The 24537-nt window shown below is 40.4% G+C and overlaps 2 protein-coding genes across 5 annotated transcripts in view; both read left to right on the top strand.

Annotated features, from left to right (window-relative positions):
- The first annotated feature begins 12228 nt into the window (after window positions 1-12228).
- LOC311281834 (GTPase IMAP family member 4-like) lies at window positions 12229-17727 on the top strand. The gene is made up of 6 exons (XM_084395152.1): window positions 12229-12302; window positions 12758-13419; window positions 14601-15386; window positions 17106-17165; window positions 17382-17486; window positions 17578-17727. The coding sequence occupies exons 2-6, from the start codon at window positions 13404-13406 to the stop codon at window positions 17694-17696; spliced, it is 1086 nt and encodes a 361-aa protein (XP_084251278.1). The 5' UTR covers window positions 12229-12302; window positions 12758-13403; the 3' UTR covers window positions 17697-17727.
- Window positions 17728-20122: 2395 nt separating this feature from the next.
- The window catches only part of tdrd3 (tudor domain containing 3), a 29112-nt gene continuing 24697 nt past the window's right edge, over window positions 20123-24537 (top strand). For all 4 annotated transcript variants that reach the window (XR_014625852.1, XM_084395123.1, XM_084395122.1 and 1 more), the window contains exons 1-4: window positions 20123-20326; window positions 22917-23007; window positions 23174-23239; window positions 23580-23740. Coding sequence is in view for 3 of the 4 variants with exons in the window: in XM_084395123.1 (XP_084251249.1) it covers window positions 20289-20326; window positions 22917-23007; window positions 23174-23239; window positions 23580-23740 (356 nt within the window). In the remaining variant the exon portion in view is untranslated. The remainder of the gene's footprint in view (window positions 20327-22916; window positions 23008-23173; window positions 23240-23579; window positions 23741-24537) is intronic.

Raw genomic sequence — 24537 nt, 5'->3', positions numbered from 1 at the left:
GGATAGAGTTGCTCTGTTGATTGTAATTAAAACAACAAGCATAACATCAGTGGAAATTATTTAAAAGTATATTATGTAACTCTTTTTGTTCAAAATGAACAAAATTTAAATAATTTTTATCAATCCTTCCAAAACGTGTTTTTGTCTTACCCTGATTCACTATCATAAGTGTTTATTGACCTGTCAGGATGGTTTTGGCGGGAAATTGCGTGCATACGTCACTCGCCCGTGTGTGTCTCGTAACATAACACTGAACAGAGTGTATAAAACACGTAATAAAACAAGAATCAACGTGTGTGTGTGTGTGTGTGTGTGTGTGAGAGAGAGAGAGAGAGAGAACAGAGGACGTCTGCTGGAGAAGAGAGCGAGACAGAGCTCGTAATAAAACAAGAATCAACATCAGATCGTGTGTGTGTGTGTGTGAGAGAGAGAGAGAGAACAAAGGAGAGTCTGCTGGAGAAAAGAGCGAGACAGAGCTCGTAATAAAACAAGAATCAACATCAGATCGTGTGTGTGTGTGTGTGTGAGAGAGAGAGAGAGAGAACAGAGGAGAGTGCTGGAGAAAAGAGCGAGACAGAGCTCGTAATAAAACAAGAATCAATATCAGATCGAGTGTGTGTGTGTGAGAGAGAGAGAGAACAGAGGACGTCTGCTGGAGAAAAGAGCGAGACAGAGCTCGTAATAAAACAAGAATCAACATCAGATCGTGTGTGTGTGTGTGTGTGAGAGAGAGAACAGAGGAGAGTCTGCTGGAGAGAAGAGAGCGAGACAGAGCTCGTAATAAAACAAGAATCAACATCTGTGTGTGTGTGTGTGTGTGTGTGTGTGTGAGAGAGAGAGAGAACAGAGGAGAGTCTGCTGGAGAGAAGAGAGCGAGACAGAGCTCGTAATAAAACAAGAATCAACATCAGTGTGTGTGTGTGTGTGTGTGTGTGTGTGAGAGAGAGAACAGAGGAGAGTCTGCTGGAGAAAAGAGAGCGAGACAGAGCTCGTAATAAAACAAGAATCAACATCAGTGTGTGTGTGTGTGTGTGAGAGAGAGAGAGAACAGAGGAGAGTCTGCTGGAGAAAAGAGAGCGAGACAGAGCTCGTAATAAAACAAGAATCAACATCTGTGTGTGTGTGTGTGAGAGAGAGAGAGAGAGAACAGAGGAGAGTCTGCTGGAGAGAAGAGAGCGAGACAGCTCGTAATAAAACAAGAATCAACATCAGTGTGTGTGTGTGTGTGTGTGTGTGTGTGAGAGAGAGAGAGAGAACAGAGGACGTCTGCTGGAGAGAAGAGAGCGAGACAGAGCTCGTAATAAAACAAGAATCAACATCAGTGTGTGTGTGTGTGTGTGTGTGTGTGAGAGAGAGAGAGAGAGAGAACAGAGGAGAGTCTGCTGGAGAGAAGAGAGCGAGACAGAGCTCGTAATAAAACAAGAATCAACATCAGTGTGTGTGTGTGTGTGTGTGTGTGAGAGAGAGAGAGAGAACAGAGGACGTCTGCTGGAGAGAAGAGAGCGAGACAGAGCTCGTAATAAAACAAGAATCAACATCAGTGTGTGTGTGTGTGTGTGTGTGTGAGAGAGAGAGAGAGAACAGAGGACGTCTGCTGGAGAGAAGAGAGCGAGACAGCTCGTAATAAAACAAGAATCAACATCAGATCAAGTGTGTGTGTGTGTGTGTGAGAGAGAGAGAGAACAGAGGACGTCTGCTGGAGAGAAGAGAGCGAGACAGAGCTCGTAATAAAACAAGAATCAACATCAGTGTGTGTGTGTGTGTGTGTGTGTGTGTGAGAGAGAGAGAACAGAGGAGAGTCTGCTGGAGAAAAGAGAGCGAGACAGAGCTCGTAATAAAACAAGAATCAACATCAGATCAAGTGTGTGTGTGTGTGTGTGAGAGAGAGAGAGAGAACAGAGGACGTCTGCTGGAGAGAAGAGAGCGAGACAGAGCTCGTAATAAAACAAGAATCAACATCAGTGTGTGTGTGTGTGTGTGTGTGTGTGTGAGAGAGAGAGAACAGAGGAGAGTCTGCTGGAGAAAAGAGAGCGAGACAGAGCTCGTAATAAAACAAGAATCAACATCAGATCGTGTGTGTGTGTGTGTGTGTGAGAGAGAGAGAGAACAGAGGAGAGTCTGCTGGAGAAAAGAGAGCGAGACAGAGCTCGTAATAAAACAAGAATCAACATCAGTGTGTGTGTGTGTGTGTGTGTGTGTGAGAGAGAGAGAGAGAACAGAGGAGAGTCTGCTGGAGAAAAGAGAGCGAGACAGAGCTCGTAATAAAACAAGAATCAACATCTGTGTGTGTGTGTGTGTGTGTGAGAGAGAGAGAGAGAGAGAACAGAGGAGAGTCTGCTGGAGAAAAGAGAGCGAGACAGAGCTCGTAATAAAACAAGAATCAACATCAGTGTGTGTGTGTGTGTGTGTGTGTGTGAGAGAGAGAGAGAGAACAGAGGAGAGTCTGCTGGAGAAAAGAGAGCGAGACAGAGCTCGTAATAAAACAAGAATCAACATCAGATCGTGTGTGTGTGTGTGTGAGAGAGAGAGAGAGAGAGAACAGAGGAGAGTCTGCTGGAGAAAAGAGAGCGAGACAGAGCTCGTAATAAAACAAGAATCAACATCAGATCGTGTGTGTGTGTGTGAGAGAGAGAGAGAGAGAACAGAGGAGAGTCTGCTGGAGAAAAGAGAGCGAGACAGAGCTCGTAATAAAACAAGAATCAACATCAGATCGTGTGTGTGTGTGTGAGAGAGAGAGAGAGAGAGAGAACAGAGGAGAGTCTGCTGGAGAAAAGAGAGCGAGACAGAGCTCGTAATAAAACAAGAATCAACATCAGTGTGTGTGTGTGTGTGTGTGTGTGTGAGAGAGAGAGAGAGAACAGAGGAGAGTCTGCTGGAGAAAAGAGAGCGAGACAGAGCTCGTAATAAAACAAGAATCAACATCAGTGTGTGTGTGTGTGTGTGTGTGAGAGAGAGAGAGAGAGAGAGAGAGAACAGGACGTCTGCTGGAGAAAAGAGAACGAGACAGCTCGTAATAAAACAAGAATCAACATCTGTGTGTGTGTGTGTGTGTGTGTGTGAGAGAGAGAGAGAACAGAGGACGTCTGCTGGAGAAAAGAGAACGAGACAGCTCGTAATAAAACAAGAATCAACATCAGTGTGTGTGTGTGTGTGTGTGTGTGTGAGAGAGAGAGAGAGAGAGAGAGAGAGAGAGAACAGAGGAGAGTCTGCTGGAGAAAAGAGAGCGAGACAGAGCTCGTAATAAAACAAGAATCAACATCTGTGTGTGTGTGTGTGTGTGTGTGTGTGTGAGAGAGAGAGAACAGAGGAGAGTCTGCTGGAGAAAAGAGAGCGAGACAGAGCTCGTAATAAAACAAGAATCAACATCTGTGTGTGTGTGTGTGTGTGTGTGTGTGTGTGTGTGAGAGAGAGAGAACATAGGAGAGTCTGCTGGAGAAAAGAGAGCGAGACAGAGCTCGTAATAAAACAAGAATCAACATCTGTGTGTGTGTGTGTGTGTGTGTGTGTGTGTGTGTGTGTGTGTGTGTGTGTGTGAGAGAGAGAACAGAGGAGAGTCTGCTGGAGAAAAGAGAGCGAGACAGAGCTCGTAATAAAACAAGAATCAACATCAGTGTGTGTGTGTGTGTGTGTGTGTGTGTGAGAGAGAGAGAACAGAGGAGAGTCTGCTGGAGAAAAGAGAGCGAGACAGAGCTCGTAATAAAACAAGAATCAACATCTGTGTGTGTGTGTGTGTGTGTGTGTGTGTGTGTGTGTGTGTGTGTGTGTGTGTGTGTGTGTGTGTGTGTGTGTGAGAGAGAGAGAGAGAGAACAGAGGACGTCTGCTGGAGAAAAGAGAGCGAGACAGAGCTCGTAATAAAACAAGAATCAACATCTGTGTGTGTGTGTGTGTGTGTGTGTGAGAGAGAGAGAGAGAGAACAGAGGACGTCTGCTGGAGAAAAGAGCGAGACAGAGCTCGTAATAAAACAAGAATCAACATCTGTGTGTGTGTGTGTGTGTGTGAGAGAGAGAGAGAGAGAGAGAGAGAACAGAGGAGAGTCTGCTGGAGAAAAGAGAGCGAGACAGAGCTCGTAATAAAACAAGAATCAACATCTGTGTGTGTGTGTGTGTGTGTGAGAGAGAGAGAGAGAGAGAGAACAGAGGAGAGTCTGCTGGAGAAAAGAGAGCGAGACAGAGCTCGTAATAAAACAAGAATCAACATCTGTGTGTGTGTGTGTGTGTGTGAGAGAGAGAGAGAGAGAGAGAACAGAGGACGTCTGCTGGAGAAAAGAGAGCGAGACAGAGCTCGTAATAAAACAAGAATCAACATCTGTGTGTGTGTGTGTGTGAGAGAGAGAGAGAGAGAGAGAACAGAGGACGTCTGCTGGAGAAAAGAGCGAGACAGAGCTCGTAATAAAACAAGAATCAACATCAGTGTGTGTGTGTGTGTGAGAGAGAGAGAGAGAGAGAGAACAGAGGAGAGTCTGCTGGAGAAAAGAGCGAGACAGAGCTCGTAATAAAACAAGAATCAACATCTGTGTGTGTGTGTGTGTGAGAGAGAGAGAGAGAGAGAGAACAGAGGAGAGTCTGCTGGAGAAAAGAGAGCGAGACAGAGCTCGTAATAAAACAAGAATCGACATCTGTGTGTGTGTGTGTGTGTGTGTGTGTGTGTGTGAGAGAGAGAGAACAGAGGAGAGTCTGCTGGAGAAAAGAGAGCGAGACAGAGCTCGTAATAAAACAAGAATCAACATCAGTGTGTGTGTGTGTGTGTGTGTGTGTGTGAGAGAGAGAGAGAGAGAACAGAGGACGTCTGCTGGAGAAAAGAGAGCGAGACAGAGCTCGTAATAAAACAAGAATCAACATCTGTGTGTGTGTGTGTGTGTGTGTGTGAGAGAGAGAGAGAGAGAGAGAGAACAGAGGACGTCTGCTGGAGAAAAGAGCGAGACAGAGCTCGTAATAAAACAAGAATCAACATCTGTGTGTGTGTGTGTGTGAGAGAGAGAGAGAGAGAGAGAACAGAGGACGTCTGCTGGAGAAAAGAGAGCGAGACAGAGCTCGTAATAAAACAAGAATCAACATCTGTGTGTGTGTGTGTGTGTGTGTGTGTGTGTGTGTGTGTGTGTGTGTGTGTGAGAGAGAGAGAGAGAGAACAGAGGAGAGTCTGCTGGAGAGAAGAGAGCGAGACAGAGCTCGTAATAAAACAAGAATCAACATCTGTGTGTGTGTGTGTGTGTGTGTGTGAGAGAGAGAGAGAGAGAGAGAGAACAGAGGACGTCTGCTGGAGAAAAGAGAGCGAGACAGAGCTCGTAATAAAACAAGAATCAACATCAGTGTGTGTGTGTGAGAGAGAGAGAGAGAGAGAGAGAACAGAGGAGAGTCTGCTGGAGAAAAGAGAGCGAGACAGAGCTCATAATAAAACAAGAATCAACATCAGTGTGTGTGTGTGTGTGTGTGTGTGAGAGAGAGAGAGAGAGAGAACAGAGGAGAGTCTGCTGGAGAAAAGAGAGCGAGACAGAGCTTGTAATAAAACAAGAATCAACATCAGTGTGTGTGTGTGTGTGTGTGTGAGAGAGAGAGAGAGAACAGAGGACGTCTGCTGGAGAAAAGAGCGAGACAGAGCTCGTAATAAAACAAGAATCAACATCAGTGTGTGTGTGTGTGTGTGTGTGAGAGAGAGAGAGAGAGAGAGAGAGAACAGAGGAGAGTCTGCTGGAGAAAAGAGAGCGAGACAGAGCTCGTAATAAAACAAGAATCAACATCTGTGTGTGTGTGTGTGTGTGTGTGTGTGTGTGTGTGTGTGTGTGTGTGTGTGTGAGAGAGAGAGAGAGAGAGATAGAACAGAGGAGAGTCTGCTGGAGAAAAGAGAGCGAGACAGAGCTCGTAATAAAACAAGAATCAACATCTGTGTGTGTGTGTGTGTGTGTGTGTGTGTGTGTGTGTGTGTGTGTGTGTGTGTGTGTGTGTGTGAGAGAGAGAGAGAGAACAGAGGACGTCTGCTGGAGAAAAGAGAGCGAGACAGAGCTCGTAATAAAACAAGAATCAACATCTGTGTGTGTGTGTGTGTGTGTGTGTGAGAGAGAGAGAGAGAGAACAGAGGAGAGTCTGCTGGAGAAAAGAGAGCGAGACAGAGCTCGTAATAAAACAAGAATCAACATCTGTGTGTGTGTGTGTGTGTGTGTGTGTGTGAGAGAGAGAGAGAGAGAGAGAACAGAGGACGTCTGCTGGAGAAAAGAGCGAGACAGAGCTCGTAATAAAACAAGAATCAACATCTGTGTGTGTGTGTGTGTGAGAGAGAGAGAGAGAGAGAGAACAGAGGAGAGTCTGCTGGAGAAAAGAGAGCGAGACAGAGCTCGTAATAAAACAAGAATCAACATCAGTGTGTGTGTGTGTGTGTGTGTGTGTGTGTGTGTGAGAGAGAGAGAACAGAGGAGAGTCTGCTGGAGAAAAGAGAGCGAGACAGAGCTCGTAATAAAACAAGAATCAACATCAGTGTGTGTGTGTGTGTGTGTGTGAGAGAGAGAGAGAGAGAGAGAGAGAACAGAGGAGAGTCTGCTGGAGAAAAGAGAGCGAGACAGAGCTCATAATAAAACAAGAATCAACATCAGATCAAGTGTGTGTGTGTGTGTGTGAGAGAGAGAGAGAGAGAGAGAGAGAACAGAGGAGAGTCTGCTGGAGAAAAGAGAGCGAGACAGAGCTCGTAATAAAACAAGAATCAACATCTGTGTGTGTGTGTGTGTGTGTGAGAGAGAGAGAGAGAGAGAGAGAGAGAACAGAGGAGAGTCTGCTGGAGAAAAGAGAGCGAGACAGAGCTCGTAATAAAACAAGAATCAACATCTGTGTGTGTGTGTGTGTGTGTGTGTGAGAGAGAGAGAGAGAGAGAACAGAGGAGAGTCTGCTGGAGAAAAGAGAGCGAGACAGAGCTCGTAATAAAACAAGAATCAACATCAGTGTGTGTGTGTGTGTGTGTGTGTGTGTGTGTGAGAGAGAGAGAGAGAGAGAGAGAACAGAGGACGTCTGCTGGAGAAAAGAGCGAGACAGAGCTCGTAATAAAACAAGAATCAACATCTGTGTGTGTGTGTGTGTGTGTGTGTGTGTGAGAGAGAGAGAGAGAGAGAGAACAGAGGAGAGTCTGCTGGAGAAAAGAGAGCGAGACAGAGCTCGTAATAAAACAAGAATCAACATCAGTGTGTGTGTGTGTGTGTGTGTGAGAGAGAGAGAGAGAGAGAGAGAACAGAGGAGAGTCTGCTGGAGAAAAGAGAGCGAGACAGAGCTCGTAATAAAACAAGAATCAACATCAGTGTGTGTGTGTGTGTGTGTGTGAGAGAGAGAGAGAGAGAGAGAGAACAGAGGAGAGTCTGCTGGAGAAAAGAGAGCGAGACAGAGCTCATAATAAAACAAGAATCAACATCAGTGTGTGTGTGTGTGAGAGAGAGAGAGAGAACAGAGGACGTCTGCTGGAGAAAAGAGCGAGACAGAGCTCGTAATAAAACAAGAATCAACATCAGCTCAGCTTTAGGAGATGGAGAACTGAGGGATTTGTAATGTTGTAAAAGCGAGGCAGAGATGATGGTGTTTTATCACTCAACAGGAGAGGAAGTGTTTTACTGAACAGATAAACTGTCATGTGTCTCTAGCAGACTTCACTGTGGAGCAGGATCTATCCACGTTATTCCTACGCCCCCATGAGGCTTTGCGGGAATTATGGGTGTAACTCATAGACTGTAAAAAAATATGGACGTAGTGTCCGTGACGTCACCCGTAGGTTTCTGAAGAGCATTTTTGAAGCCTAAAGTGGGCGGAGCCGGCCGTCGCCATCTTGGCCTTGCGTCACTCCCGGATAACAGAAAATAGGCAAACAGGCGGGGCGTGAGTGGAGCTGACCTGGCTATCTGAAATCACCTAGCTCGACGTGATCGAGTTAGCTTATGATGTAAAGCCAGTTAAACGTTCCTATTTTTGCCCTTCGAAATATTATAATAGTTAAAAGGCATGGCTACAACTACAAGTGAGACTGTGTATTACTTCGAGAGTGTTTGTGTGTGACAGTGATTTATGTGCATACATGTCCGTCACTCTTTCATGGTCCGTCAGCGCGGCATTGCTCAAGTTCGTAGAGAGCTTATTCAGTCCATTTTAAATTCTGATTTTGGCCGTCTCTCAAATGGGTTAAACCATAGATATATTGCCTTTGAAGTGCAAGTAAATGCGCTAGAAAATCCGCGCTCATTCATGGATGTGCATTTATTGCATGGACGGAGAAAGCGCCGACGCCTGCAGGATTTCATCTGACGGTACATAAGCATATTATAATCCATCTGTTCCGTGAGAGCAGAACGAACGAGTATTTATTGACGTTTTAAATTTGAAAACCCCAAAAAAGCAACGAAATTGTCAGACATCCATTAGTGCATGTTCACGGAGGAAAACAACTGAAATACAGCGCTGGTTGTTCTCTCGAACGATAACGACGGAATCCAAAGACGTGGGCTTTGTACCCAAGTATTAAATTGTATGAAATAATCCCGAAAAAAAGCACAAACACTGCAGAGATGGCAAGTTCAGCAGCAACATTTGCTGAGGTGAAGTGACGGCTAGTAACAACAGCAGACAAACGGCTAGCACTGACAGCGGCAATCCATCTGTCACTCAAGTGGCCACTGGCCACACCCTTAAATTTAAATATTAATCAACTAAACGGACGAGTTATAAAATAATTCACCCCCCTCACAGTTGTTATGAAGGGCAAAATTAGCTGTATAGACCAAAGCCACATAGAGATCCAGGCTGTAAACATATTTTTTTCTGCTGTAAAGTTGGTAATTTTAACATGAGGGAGATACAGATTTGACTCACTTCTGCAGCCAGGCCAAGCGGCCAGTCAATGAATTGCAGTTTAACTCACTTCCGTATTGGTTTCAAGATAGAGACGGGGAGGTTGCCGCTTGGTGTAACTACTTTCCTTAAGCTGTAAACAATCAGTGAAAGACTCGCTCTATGAACGCAATACGTTAAATAAGTGTCACAAACAATGAGATGACATTAATCTACTCACCCTTCAACCATCAAACAATAAAAGGACATTTCAAAGTGTAAAAGCATCAACAAGGTAACTTACTTTCAACAGACCAAACATCCCCAAAAGCCCCTTGTGATTTTAAATGATTCGTTTCAGCCTTTTTGAATGGAAGTTCCCCAAACCGGAAGTGCCATCCATAATTCAAAACGCAGTAAGGTCGTCAGGAATAAGGTGGATATTGAAGATTATTTCATTATGGTTGTTTCAGCAGTGCTGGAGTTTATTTTCAGGGAAGTATTAATGGGTAAAGCTACCGTAACGTCTTCAGCTTGAGATCCTTTAGTCTAAACTGGTTATATATTTTAAGCTTAGTAGTGAATATTTATGAGCAGAAGGATAATCTCTCTCTCTCTTTTAGTTATGAGAAAGAATCATATTCATCCGCACAGTCACTCTCAGAGCAGTGGCGCCTCCAGGATTTTTTTCATAGGGTGGCCGAAAGGGGCCAGCAAAAATGTTAGGGTGGCACAATACCAGGGCTTAATTTGAGCCGGAACACGTTCCGTCACCTCCGACATTGGATCCGGAACCTTTTTTATTGGATCCATCATCCGGCACCTCCCGTGTCACTAAAATTAAATGCCTAAATGAAAAAAAATAAAATTACTTTTTGTGTAGTGTTCAATATTTGTGACGTGCGCGCTTGTTGTACGAGTCGAGATTGCTGTATAGCCTCGATCGTTTCACTCAGAGGAAAAATGTAAAAAAGACAGGAAAGTTTGCTTAACTTTTTCAAATACGCTGGACAGTCAGATCCGAAACAAGCAAAAATCGTTTCCGCTGATCAAAAAGGAGACCACGCGGTGGACACAGCCTAGTATCGACATAATATCTCGTTATTTCGAAAAAATAAGGGGACATTCTAATCTGCATTAAGCCACATTGGTTTTATATGGGAGGAAATGCTTAACGTGTAAATGCGTTCATATTATGGGCTCATCTGTTGAATAACAACATCGAGGGGAAGCTCGATTTTTTTTGTACATAGCATAGCCTATTTGTTAGGATTTTAGTATCATAATGATTAATAAATGCACGCGTGAACTTGATTTGAACAAATACCTTTCAACTTGTGCAAAATTCAGAATTAAATGAATGTGCAGAAATTTGTACAAATAGAGGGTATGTAGGCCTACTATAATGTTGTAGCCATTAAAAAACGCATTTAGTTTCATATTTGTTAAAATATTGTAATGTTATTTTTTTTTTTTCATTTATGTTGATTTATGAAAAGTGAACAGAACAACATGAGCGAGTAAGGATGTGCAATATGAGACATGGAGCGGGTCAGACATGATTTTGACCGTTGAAGTTGAAGTTGTTTTGTAGAAAAGCCTTTCTTTAAAGTGAATTTCGTTTTGTATAAATTGTATCTTAATTTTAATCAATTTTTCATCAACCAGTTGCCTGTATTTAATGAATAGGCTACGAAACAAATATAACGGAGGCGCCTGCGCGCTCACTTGCATTGTTGCATTGTACGTGAACTAGCACATCCTAACTTAACGAAACTCGGTGTATGCCTCACACAGACATGACAAATAAATCAAATACACAAAGCTTGAAATGTCTTTAAACGAAATAATTCAAAACGAAAAAAGAAAAAGGCTACTCTCTGATTATGTAATCCATTAGGCTTATTTATGTGCATTTCTCTCTATAGGCGCGTTCACACAGAGATGGCGATCGTCAACTTCATCTTTGCAGCCGAGTCGACACTTTTAGAGAAAACACTTGTTTATTAATAAAAATCAATACACGCGTCACCGGATTTACAGATGCATGCACACATATTATTTCGAAATAACGAGATATTGTGTTGAAATAACATTATTATTATTAATAGCCTACATCTTTTAGAATAGGCCTATTTGATTGAATGCTGAATGTTGCGCTTGTTCAATTTAATAAAATTAAAACTTTAATTGTGATCATTAACATAACTGAATATTAATATTTAGTGACCAAGTTTTGCGCAGCTCCCCGTCAATGATCTAGCACCCACTCAGCACATGCGTTAAAATTTCTCTGGCGCTGTCCCTGCATTGAAGCTACGTAGGCAGTGTAATTTTTTTTTTTTTTTTTTTTTTTTTTTTTTTTTCGTTACCTCCAACCCCCGTTCCTCTCCTGCGTTGCTTGATCCTCCTGAACTTGAACGAACCATGTCCATGTGCTGCATGCTTCGCGGTATTGCGGCTATGGCGGCTGCACGTGTAAAGTGCGCGAAGTTGCCGCAATGCACGTAAAGAGGGGGAGGGGTTGAGAGCGTATTATACAGCTCATATAATAGCCTACAAGTTTATTATTTTAATTTTTTAATATAGTGTTTCATTAATAACTATGTTAATTTATAAAATAAAATCACTATACTAAAAACTCCACTCTTTCTGGTTGGGGGGGCCAATGGGGTGGCCAGTGTCATTTTGGGGGTGGCCGTGGCCCCCCCTGGCCCCCCCTTGGAGGCGCCACTGTCTCAGAGCCGAAGCACAACCAACAACAATGTTCTTCCGTAAAATAGTGCATGCAGTTTTGTTTTAAACCGCTAGAGGGTCAAAAGTTCGGTAGTGCACCTTTAAAAAGAAAAGTACTTGCTATAGTAACGAACTGTTAAATGTATTTATTTAATTTTAATCTAATTTGTATTTATTTATAAGTGTTTATTCATTTTAATTAATTTATTAGATTAATAAATATATTTAAATTTTATTTTACACACAATCATATTATAATAACATTTTTATTTATTTATTTAAATCGATTTACTTATTATTTTATAAGCCCCTGGTTAAATAATGCGTTTCCTCTTTCCTCCCGCAAGGAGGCGCTGTCACACCTCAAGTGATAAACTAGATCAGCCTAACCATTATTTATGCTCTCATGTTTTTCCATAACCACACCTTTTCATTGTTTTCTGTAAACATGATCCATCAAGTTTATAAGATCACCCACACTGGCCTTAAACAGCAGAAACCAACGCTTTAGCAGATTTAATAATCACATTTCCAATGAAAGTTAAAGCCACAGGTAGGATGTTATATAGTCTTATTGTTATATATATCATAGCTATACAAATCAGACAAATGTTCTTTTTAATTCTGCTTTCATTTCTCAGATTTATTAACTTAATCCCGTTCCTTTGTGTTTTTTATTTCTTGTTCTACCTGTTTTTCATGTTCTCCTTTTATGTTCTTTCATATTCTGGACACAATAGTGTGAAAATGTCCAAACATCAAGAAGAAACACAAAAGGGTGAGTAAATTTGCATATCATCAAAGGGTGAATTCGGGTTGATTGGCACTTTATGTCATAAAGATGACTGGAAAAAAAGTGCTTTACAATAAGCGTTTCAATATAACATAATGTAGTAACTAACAATGAGCAATACATTTATTACTGTATTTATTAATATTTCTTAATGTTAGATAATAAAAAATACAGATGTTCATTGTTTGTTCATGTTAGTTCACAGTGCATTAACTAATGTTAACAAATACAAGTAAATGTTGAAATTAATATTAACTAAGATTAATAAACGCTGTAGAAATGCAGTTTATTAGTTCATGTTAACTAATGAACCTTATTGTAAAGTGTTACCAAAGTGCTTATTTATTGTAAATTTACATCACTAATATTATATCGTGAAATGTGCATGAAATTAATGTGCTTAATTGATATTATTAGCTTTTCCCGTTTTGTCTCCCAAGAGTTGAGAGTGGTGGTGCTGGGAAAGCGTCAAACTGGGAAAACATCAGTGATCGACACTATACTGGAAACCAGTGCGCCAGAAGAGCTCGTGAAGAGAGAGGGGGTTCTTGATGGCAGGAGAGTCAGTCTGGTCGAGACTCCCGGATGGTGGAAAACATTCAGTCTAAATGATTTATCAAACATCTGCAAACAGCAGCTGGCTCGCAGGCTTTCTCTGACGTCACCCGGACCTCACGTGGTTCTGATCGTGGTTCGGGCCGATCGCCCGTTCACCGACTCCGATGGGAAGTTTCTAAAGGAAAATGTGGAGCTGATGGGAGCGAATATCTGGACACACACCCTCATAATCTTCACAGGAGGAGATTTAATCCAACGAGAACGCATAGAGCAACACGTTCAGGATCCGGGGTCAGCGCTCAAGCGACTTATTGACAAATGTGGCGATAAATATCACGTTTTTAATAATTCAAACCATCATGATCGCACACAAGTCACAGAGTTGCTCAAGAAAATCGAAGGAATTGTTGGGAAGAATAACGGCAGGCACTTTGACATTGACTTGGATAAAGTAAAGGAGGTGAACGCTGGGAGGAAATTCAGACGAAAGCAAATTCTAGAAAAGACGAAGTACAGAATCAACGGTCGATGGTTAAAGAAAAAGGTACGGCGTTTTGAAGTGAAAGTATAGACTGAATCATTTGTTTGATTTATGTAGCCTAATTAATTAACGTTACACAATTTTGATGAGATAATAAATATCTGAGCTAACAAAATATGTTCTAAGAATGTTTTACGTTTATGGAAATTCTTAGAGTTGAAAATGTCGTGTTATAGCGACACCGGTGGCCGTTCAGTGAAACTGCAGCACTGACTGCTCGTGCACGTGCACATAACACACAAGAGACTGAACGTGAATCAAGACCCGATTTACTCACGGAGAAGATCTTTTAGTTCTTTACTTGGAAGTAAATAGAAGTTGGAAATAGCATTTACAGCGATATACTGTTAACGAACATCCCGACGCCGTCCACTGAGAGAGATGTTTAGATGAATATGTAAATTTGTGCTGATCTTTCCTCTCAGTAACTAAATAAACACACAGAAATGAGAAAGCATCAGTTCAGAAGCATCTGATCATAGTGTGTGTGTGTTTACAGAAGATCTGAGATTCATCATGTTGACAGATGAGCTCATTAAAATCACTGTTATGATAGTCTGATTATAAAGTATATTTGAGACTGTAGACTATATAGATCTGACTATGAGACTATAGTTTGAATGAATCCATGACACACATTAACATTACAGCAGAACGGCTCTTTCAGAGTATTATCCTGAACATTGTATAAGCATTCGCTCGTTTCATGTGTCGTTGAACGGATACGAGGCTCTCGGGCGTAAACGTCACATGCTTTTGATTTTCCCGGCAAAAACGACCCGAGTCCTTCATATAAACCTCAGTCTACAGGCTTTCATAGACAAGATCCAAGGGAAGATCTCGTTTCTTAAGTTTCTTCACACATCAGCAATAATCTTGGTTATTCGAACATCAAGGGAACATTCTAGGGATTCTAAGGGATCATTTTGCAAACATTATGGGAACATTACTTTTGAATGTTTTTTGAACATTAGTTCATTTAGAAGTAGTAACATTTAAAAAATGTAAGCTGAACGTCCAATTAAAATGAATGATGTATAAGTACATGGTTAAAGGCCAGACGACGTTTGAACGTTTGTTCATAACTTTGAGAGAACCAGCGATTTTGCCGTATTGCATTTTTAACACATTGAACATGCTAAAGAATGAACGTATGGATATTTAAAAATATATTTTCATTTCAGTATATGTACATCATCTGGAGGAGGTCAGAGTTGTTTTGCTGGGATGGATCCTCTCCGGAAAGAGCGCAGCTGGAAACACAATCTTGAATCGGGACGCATTTTACATCGGAGGAAGAACGGGAGAGGGAATGAGAGGCTTCGGAGACGTAGACGGAAGGAGGATGACCGTTTTAGACACTCCAGGATGGTGGAAGTATTTTGCGTCAGAATTAAACCCAGACTTTATTAGATCTGCCATCCTCAAAAATGTTTCCGAGTGCAAGAAGTTCCCTCATGCCCTGTTGCTCGTGATCCCAGCCGATACGTCGTTTCAGGAAGAGCAAAAGAGAATCACTGAGGAAAACATGTCTATATTAGGAGAAGACGTCTGGAGACACACTATAGTTCTGTTCACGTGGGGCGAGCGCTTTAAAGACGTACCGATCGAGCAGCACATCGAGAGTGAAGGGGAAGCGCTTCAGTGGCTGATTCAGAAGTGCAGGAACAGATATCATGTGTTTGACAACACAGACAAGAAGAATCGAGCTCAAGTCACAGAGCTGCTCCAGAAGATCGACGAGATGGCGGCGGAAAACTGCCTGTTTCGTCTCGACACACACACACACACTCATCCGGAGAAAAGCCGACAGAGACAGGAGGTCAGACTGAAGGACGTCTGTCACTTTCTGGACGAGGGCTTTGAGAGAAAAGCTAAAGAGATCGGAAAGAAGATAGAAAACTTATGCATGGATATCATGGGAGAACATCTAAACCTCGATGAACGTAGCAAGAGTGATCCTCTTAACTGTAAGGTTTTACTCAATTTTGTGTTCGCAGATATAATTTTTGATGTTTCTTTGATTTACACAGTGTTGTACAAGTACTTGAATTTGACTTTTTGAAATGCAAGTCCTGAAAAACCCATGAAAACAGACATTTTTATTAAGAAGAATTATTACGGACGAGGATTAGGGCCAAACAATCTTGAGAATAAACTCATTACATTTCGAGAATAAAGTCGTTGTGTTTCGAGAAAAAAACTCGTTGAATTTAGAGAAAAAAGTCAAAATAATCGTGAGAATAAACTCATTAAATTTCGAGAATAAAGTCGTTGTGTTTCGAGAAAAAAACTCGTTAAATTTAGAGAAAAAAGTCCAAATAATCGTGAGAATAAACTCATTAAATTTCAAGAATAAAGTCGTTGTGTTTCGAGAAAAAAACTCGTTAAATTTAGAGAAAAAAGTCAAAATAATCGTGAGAATAAACTCATTAAATTTCGAGAATAAAGTCGTTGTGTTTCGAGAAAAAAACTCATTAAATTTAGAGAATAAAGTCGTTGTGTTTCGAGAAAAAAACTCGTTAAATTTAGAGAAAAAAGTCAAAATAATCGTGAGAATAAACTCATTAAATTTAGAGAATAAAGTCGTTGTGTTTCGAGAAAAAAACTCGTTAAATTTCGAGAAAAAGTCCAAATAATCGTGAGAATAAACTCATTAAATTTAGAGAATAAAGTCGTTGTGTTTCGAGAAAAAAACTCATAAAATTTCGAGAAAAAATCAAAATAATCGTGAGAATAAACTCATTAAATTTCGAGAATAAAGTCGTTGTGTTTCGAGAAAAAAACTCATTAAATTTCGAGAAAAATGAAATGTAGAGAATAACGCATTGGATCAGCGTTCGTTGCATAGCCTACTGATAGAGGACGCGACAGAGTTGGATCACGTAGTCAAGCTATATTTTAGACTTTCTTTCAGTAACAAAGAAATACTATCAACTTTAGCTAATTATGACAGAATAATAATTAGCATACGAACTTTAAAGAGAATTTGCAAGCGGCTAGGTCTTTTTAGAAGAAAAAACCAGTCCAATTTGCGCGATGTACCCGCTTTTGTCCAACATGAAATGACAACAAATGGTTTTCGCTGGCTTCACCTACGCGCGGATCCTCTCGGGACACCCTCCTATGCCAGTAACTGTTTTTATGAAGTAACTGGCTATTACTTTAGGATCGTTGTTGGTTGTGTACGCCTCCATCCACAGAATGTAACGACTGTAACCATCTATACAGCCATTAATGGCAATGCCGTACGGTTTTAATTTATCATAGCTGTCCATATGCCAGAGTGCATTTGGGCCAGCGCGAGTGTACTGGCGTCTTCTCAAGCGTCTCCTTCGTCGAAATTCCACACCTTGAGGATCAACAAGTTTAATAATGCGTCTTATGCGTTCCTGGGAAACCACGAAACCTCGAGGAATCGTGCGTAGGTTATCATCCTGTTATTGCATCTGCTGCACTTTATCTGTACCATTTTGTTTTATTAGTTTATTTTTATTGATCTCTTTACCTTTTTTAGAATTGAAAAGATAATAAAGAAAGATATTGTTTGATAAATGAGATCTCTGATTGTAGTCCTTGAAAAGAAACCCTATAAAGTAGTGCTTAAAGTTCTGGAATTTCATATTACAGGCAGTATCTGTACGAGTATGAACACTGTTCATGTGCTCAACATCTTGTTTCATTTGTAGTTGAAGATGAACCTCCTGATTCCCAGGAAGAAGTGATCATTCCACCTCAACAGGACAACAGTGAGTCTACAAGAATTACTCTGAAAATGTCAGTTCTTGTGAATGGATGTAAACATTAAACAGAGTTGAGAGTTACACAGCATTACTGACGGCTAAACACACTGAAGTGAGACAGAATGTGTGCAGTAAAGGATCGGGTTGAACAGAGTTTCAGAAGATCCGGATCTCTATCAGTTTGTGGTGTAAATATTGATGACGTGCTCGAATCTCTTTCAGTTCCTGAGCCGATTAAATCACTTCTGGAGCGCGAGTTCAGCCGATGGGAAAGTATAATCATAGAAGGCGTCCGGGAAAGTTTGCTGGATATTAAATCATCGTTTGGTGAGTTATATAACTATAATAGATCAACAATATTTGTAAAACCAACATTTGTGTGCGTCATAATTAATGTGTTCTGTGCTCATATTTCCAGAACTCTCTCACGATGAAAAGCGGAAGAAGACGGAGGATTCTGTGCAGAAGTGGCTGAAGAACTGCAGACATTATGTGGAACACACACTGGATAAACTACGAGAAAATCCCTTAACCTGAAGATGCAGTGATTACTCGATGTGTGTGTGTGAGAGAGAGAGAGAGAGAGAGGGTGTGTGTGTGAGAGAGAGAGAGAGAGAGAGAGAGAGAGAGGGGGGGGGGTGTGTGTGTGAGAGAGAGAGAGAGAGAGGGTGTGTGTGTGAGAGAGAGAGAGTGTGTGTGTGTGTGTGAGAGAGAGAGAGGGTGTGTGTGAGAGAGAGAGAGAGAGGGAGAGGGTGTGTGTGTGTGTGAGAGAGAGAGAGAGAGGGGGGGGGGTGTGTGTGAGAGAGAGAGAGAGACAGAGAGAGAGAGGGTGTGTGTGTGAGAGAGAGAGAGAGTGTGTGTGTGTGAGAGAGAGAGAGAGGGTGTGTGTGAGAGAGAGAGAGAGAGAGAGGGAGAGGGTGTGTGTGTGTGAGAGAGAGAGAGAGAGGGGGGGGGTGTGTGAGAGAGAGAGAGAGACAGAGAGAGAGAGGGTGTGTGTGTGAGAGAGAGAGTGTGTGTGTGTGTGTGAGAGAGAGAGAGGGTGTGTGTGAGAGAGAGAGAGCGAGAGAGAGGGAGAGGGTGTGTGTGTGTGAGAGAGAGAGAGAGAGGGTGTGTGTGTGAGAGAGAGAGAGTGTGTGTGTGAGAGAGAGATAGGGAGAGGGTGTGTGTGTGTGTGAGAGAGAGATAGGGAGAGGGTGTGTGTGTGAGAGAGAGAGAGAGAGAGGGGGGGGTGTGAGAGAGAGAGAGACAGAGAGAGAGGGTGTGTGTGTGAGAGAGAGAGTGTGTGTGTGTGTGTGTGTGTGAGAGAGAGAGGGTGTGTGTGAGAGAGAGAGAGAGAGAGGGAGAGGGTGTGTGTGTGAGAGAGAGAGAGAGAGTGAGTGTGTGTGTGTGTGTGTGTGTGTGTGTGTGTGTGTGAGAGAGAGTGTGTGTGTGTGTGTGTGTGTGTGTGTGTGTGTGTGTGTGTGTGTGTGTGTGTGTGTGTGTGTGTGTGTGTGTGTGTGTAAAATCGTATAAAGTGTCAATAGTGTCAGAAACGGAAACTCTTACCCTGACAGCATCAGTCTCTGTGAGTTACAGAAGTGTGTGTGTGTGTGTGTGTGTGTGTGTGTGTGTGTGTGTCCACAAACTGAGGCCAGCATTATAATAATGAGCCGTGAAGAACAAGCTTTACAGGACATGAGGACGGTCTAATGAAGCGATACACAGCGGGTCAAATGTCACAGCAAACTCATACGAATATTTCTTGAAAGAAAAGTAATAAAAGCTGTGCCTGAATCAGTGCTCTAATGTTAACACACGGACACTAACAGATGCTTCAGACGAGCTCAACATTCACTGACAGCTGGAAGTCCGTCTATTTATTATAATCTCTGCCTTTTACTCGAGAAACACGCGCAGATTTACTGAGATGAAGCAGGACTGAAGAGGCTCTGAGGAGTGTGTGTGTTTTACTGAGAAATATGACCAGAAACCGGACAGAATCACGTCTAATGTCCTCAAATATAAAACTACATCCAGTCAGACTGAAGAGAACATCTTTCATCCACTAGAGCTCCTCGTTGTCTGTCGTTTCTTACCATATAAACCCCCGAATATACAAACTCACTCATTAATCATAAACTATCATTCCTTCATATTCTTTCACACATACAATATTTCACATGATCTCTTCTCTAGAAGGACAAACTGACGGGGTTATAAAGAACAATTACACCAACATTCTCATCCACTGAACCTCAAAATGCTCAACAAAATAGAAGTATATTTAGATATATACTTAAAAAGTATAATATTAAATTATATATATATAATAGATCGTTATGAAATGCTTACAGTGTTGAAAATGTCGTTTACAATTTTTTCTTTGATGAATGGAAAGTTCAAAAGAACAGTATTAATCTGAAATATAATATTTCGTAACACTATAAATAACCTTTTTTTAAAAAAAGAAATGACTTTATTTCAGCAAATTCACATCAAATTGATCAAAAGTGAAAGTAAAGACATTTTTAATGTTACAAAAGACTCTATTTAAAATAAATGCTGTTCTTTTGAACTTTCAGTTCATGGGAGAAATGTTTACCCAACTGTTTTCAACACTGATAATAATCATAAATGTTTCTTGAGCATCAAATCCTCATATTAGAGTGATTTCTGAAGGATCATGTGACACTGAAGACTGGAGTAATGATGCTGAACATTCAGCTTTGATCACAGGAATAAATTACACTTTATTATATATTCACATAGAGAACAGATGATTTACACTATAATAATATTTCAAAAATTGTACTGTATTTTTGATCAAATAACCGCAGCTTTGATGAGCAGAAGAGACTCATATAAAAAAAATATTAAAAAATCTTTTGAACGGCGGTGTATATATACTACACTGTACATGTAAATCACTGCACCTTTACTTTAGTGTAACATTATTATTAATATTATCCGATGTCTACGTCAGCTCCACTTTGACCCGTGACGTACCGGAAGTTCGCGCGTGACGTTATCCGTCTTTGTCCATCACAGGAGCAGCTAAACGGTGTAGAAATGAAGCCTGAATAACCCAGAATGTGAAGCCAGCGATATTTCACACAGCGATTCCTCACAGACTCGTCAGTTTCTGTGAAGATGTGCGATCTGAGCTCAGCGCTCACTGAAGAGGGCTGGTGAGTCTTTCCTCAGAGCTAACGGCTAACATGCTAATGATGCTAACTCATGTTTACATTCGTTTACTCGCTCCGTTTGACTTTTAGCACGAGTTTATAAGTTCATTTAATATCACTTCATGAGTTTATGTCATTGTCTCTGGCTGTTGGGTGCAGATAGCGACTAAATGATTAGCACGATGTTCAACATTTGTTAACTGCTAGCCTATTACCTGTCAATTATTAATATATATCTTGTCTGATATTTTAATATTCAGCTGATGAAGATTCTAATCGATACCCTTGTAATCAGTCCGGACTGTCACGTCAACTTTCACAATCTCAATTAATTAAACACGTCACAAGAACAATTAACAGCGTCTTTCAGTATTTAGTGTTGATGTTTATTGAGCTTGAGTTCAGTTCCTTTACATCTCACACGTGGCTGAGTGTTATATTGAAGTGTCCAGTGCTAATACCATGGTACTTTGATGCATTGGTGTTTATCATTAGGTTGACTTGGAAAAACCAACTTACTGATATTGTACTTAAGATTATTATTATTATTATTCTTAGACTAATTTCTCCACGTAACTCCTCCTAAACTGTTCAAGCTACAACCAGCAATCAAGCTAGACCTTCAAACTGTTCTGACTCGAGTTGCTTCATCTATTTAGCCTGATCAGACTTGCTGTTTTCCTAAAATTGCTGATAAAAACTTGGAAAAATCCCATAGACTTTCATTGCGGAATGTTCAAATTGAGCCAAGACTATTCAAACTTCAACTGCCTAAATTCAAATGTTGACAGTTGGAGAGGATCATTAGACTCCATCAGCTGCCGCTCTATGTACTATTTCTAATTCATTGAGACTCATTTAAGCTTTCTTTCTTTCTTTCTTTCTTTCTTTCTTTCTTTCTTTCTTTCTTTCTTTCTTTCTTTCTTTCTTCCTAACTATCTATCTATCTATCTATCTATCTATCTTTTTAACTAATCTTTCTTTCCTTTCTCTTTCTTTCTCTTTTTCTTTCTTTCTCTTTCTTTTTCTTTTTTCTTTCTTTTATTTCTTTCTTTCTAACTAATCTTTCTTTCTTTCTAACTAATCTTTCTTTCTTTCTAACTAATCTTTTTCTTTCTTTCTAACTTCAAACTAAATTCAAATGTTGACAGTTGGATAGGCTCATTAGACTCCATCAGCTGCCGCTCTATGTACTATTTCTAATTCATTGAGACTCATTTAATCTTTCTTTCTTTCTTTCTTTCTTTCTTTCTTTCTTTCTTTCTTTCTTTCTTTCTTTCTTTCTTTCTTTCTTTCTTTCTTTCTTTCTTTCTTTCTTTCTTTCTTTCTTTCTTTCTATCTATCTATCTATCTTTTTAACTAATCTTTCTTTCCTTTCTCTTTCTTTCTCTCTTTTTCTTTCTCTCTCTTTCTTTTTCTTTTTTCTTTCTTTCATTTCTTTCTTTCTAACTTCAAACTAAATTCAAATGTTGACAGTTGGAGAGGCTCATGAGACTCCATCAGCTGCCGCTCTATGTACTATTTCTAATCAATCAAGACTCATTTAAGCTTCCCTTCTATCTAATATTTCTAAACTGAAAACCTTCAAACTTCTACAAACTTTTAAAACTACTAAACTAAAACTTAAACTAATTAAAACTAAAAACCTTCAAGCTTTTAAAAATTCTTCAAACTTTCTGGCAAGGCTTTTTCATGCCAACTTAAAGTTTGTCTACAAACTTTTTCATCTAGTTACATTTACACTACTATGGTAAAACTCATGATATGTATTGTAATAGGCTCTATGCACGATCGCTTCCGCGTTTTGTCTCAGCCCGCCCAGTTCCATCCGGTGCTGCGTCAGAAGCAGTTTTTGCATTAGGTGGAGATAATGGCAAATTACACTCGCTGTTTACAAAAACTTCCAGCGGTTAACGTGAATGAAGTTAACAATATTGTAAGGCAGTTAAACTGTCACACATGAGTAAAAAAGAGAAGTTCTTTAAATTAAAAATTACGAGCTACATCAACAACTTTGAGGGTGAGTATTCTCTCATATCGCGCGAAATCCGACTAGCGAATCAGTTTCTAAAATCGTTGTCTCCGTTTCTGAGAAAATGAATTTTATTGAAGTGAATTGTCCTATAGAACGCGCTATGCGGAAGTAAAGACGCTGGCTGAGATCCTACCGGAAATACGTCAGCAGCGTTCGTGCATAGAGCCTATTGAAATCTACAGATGCAAATAGATAAAGTGCATTAAAATAAATGCAAACGTGTATTTTTAGATGATCTTTCCACTAGTCTGAAGTTATATAGTCCAAAGCTGAACAGTGCGTGAAAAACCCCCTTAAAATATATGGTATTGTCATTGTAATTTGTCTGTTAGTGTCACTAGATAAATATATGACGACATGGCTTGGGATGGGTGAGTAAATTATGGGATGTTTTTATAAATTTTTGGGTGAACAAACTCTTTGAATCGTCAGTGATAAACGAGCTAGGTCAAAAGTAATCTGAGTACAGGTTGGGAGTCCGTTGCACGAGGATGATTGTGTCTAAATGATTGACGTAAATCAAACTCTTTTGCTCTAAATCCACACTTTCCTTCACAGGTTCCTGACAGATGAAGGAATAGAGGAGTGCAAAAGTTCTTCAGAGAAGGAGAAAACATCACTGACTGACATCATCCAAGTAGCGTTAAATGTACGACTCACGTTATTGTCATCATATTCAAAAGTCTCACATTTATAAACCAGTTGTGCTTCTTTGTCTACTTGTGATGATGTATATCTGGGTTTGGGCTCTCCACAGAAGCCGCCACACCTTGATAAGCAGAACACAAATAATACGAGTGTTATATAATCCACAGAATGATCTGAGACCCATAGGAAAGAGCTTTCTGCCGGCGGACATCAACAGTGGCCGATTAGAAAAGGTATTACAGCTAACTGACTTGACTTATGTTGATCGTTAGATAATGGATGGGATTTTGCAATTGGATTTAAGCTAAAAATCCCCAAATAATGCGTAGATGACGCTGTCCAGCAAATAAAGAGATGCATGCACTTGCTCATGCCGCCCACAAGATGGCGCTGTTAGTAAAGAGAAATAAATGTTAAAGCAAAAGAGTAAAAAAACATTAATTTGACCAAAAGTACATGATGATTCTGCGTTTCTCTGTGACAACAATTGAAGCTCATGATGCTTGATGCGTTATTACATCCATTTTAGCGTAGTGTTTTCTGATCTGTGTGTATTCTGTGTCTCTCCCACAGTTGGAGGGTCCGTGTGTCCTTCAGGTGCAGAAGATTCGTAATGTCGCTGCTTCTAAAGACCACGAGGAGTCGCAGGCGGCCCCCAGAATGCTGCGTGTTCAGATGACGGACGGACACACACTGTGCACTGGCCTCGAGTTTAAACATCTGTCCAAAATCAGGTACAGCTCATGTGTGTCTGTGGATATTTGCATCTGTCCTCCTGCGCTTTTTAATGAATCCATGCTGAATAAAAGTATTAATTTGTATCTGCCTGTTATTTAAAGAAGTGTGCGACATGCGGCGTTAAATAATCAAACATGTTGCATTGCTGTTACATGACCTCGTTATGTTGCATGTTTAATTCAGCAAGTGGCTTCGTTATCAATCATGTCTTGTATTTTTTATTTAAAGTTGTGTATAAATGTCTCATGGCAGTCTGATTACACAGACGAGCACCTTGTACGAACCCTGTCTGTGTAATGGGACTGCCATGAGACATTTATACACTTGAAATGGTTAAAAATTACATTTTTACACTAAAAAATTACTTGAATTTGACTTTTTGAAATGTAAGTCGTGGAAAACCCTTGAAAACAGCCATTTTTATGAAGAGGTACTTGTTAAAATACAATATATATGATTTTTTTTTTCTTCTAAAAACACAAATACAATCTTTTCACGCAAAACGAACACCACATAAACCCCCATCAGCCCTTTTCCCGATACGAAGTGGGCCAACGGGAACATTATAATATAAAATATTACTTATTGAAACGATAATAGCCATTATAAACTTTGCATTATTAAATGCGTTGTGTTTTAGGCACCTTATATCTGTACTTTGAGTTTAAAAAAATCCCAAAGATATTGTTTGATAAGTGCGATCTCTGATAGTTGTCCTTGAAAACCTAAAAAGTTAGTGCTTGAAAAGTCCTGAAATTTCTTTTTATAGTGTCTGTACGAACCCTGAATAGAG

This window comes from Rutilus rutilus (assembly GCF_951802725.1).
Source record: "Rutilus rutilus genome assembly, chromosome: 22".
NCBI lineage: Eukaryota > Metazoa > Chordata > Actinopteri > Cypriniformes > Leuciscidae > Rutilus > Rutilus rutilus.
Note: the sequence above shows the minus strand (reverse complement) of the source record. Positions and strands in the feature narration are given on the sequence as shown.

Excerpts from the sequence above, each read along its gene's own strand:
- LOC311281834 (XM_084395152.1), top strand. Across the intron at positions 15,387-17,105 it reads CAAGAGTGATCCTCTTAACT|TTGAAGATGAACCTCCTGAT; the intron begins GTAAGGTTTTAC and ends TTTCATTTGTAG. Across the intron at positions 17,166-17,381 it reads TCCACCTCAACAGGACAACA|TTCCTGAGCCGATTAAATCA; the intron begins GTGAGTCTACAA and ends AATCTCTTTCAG.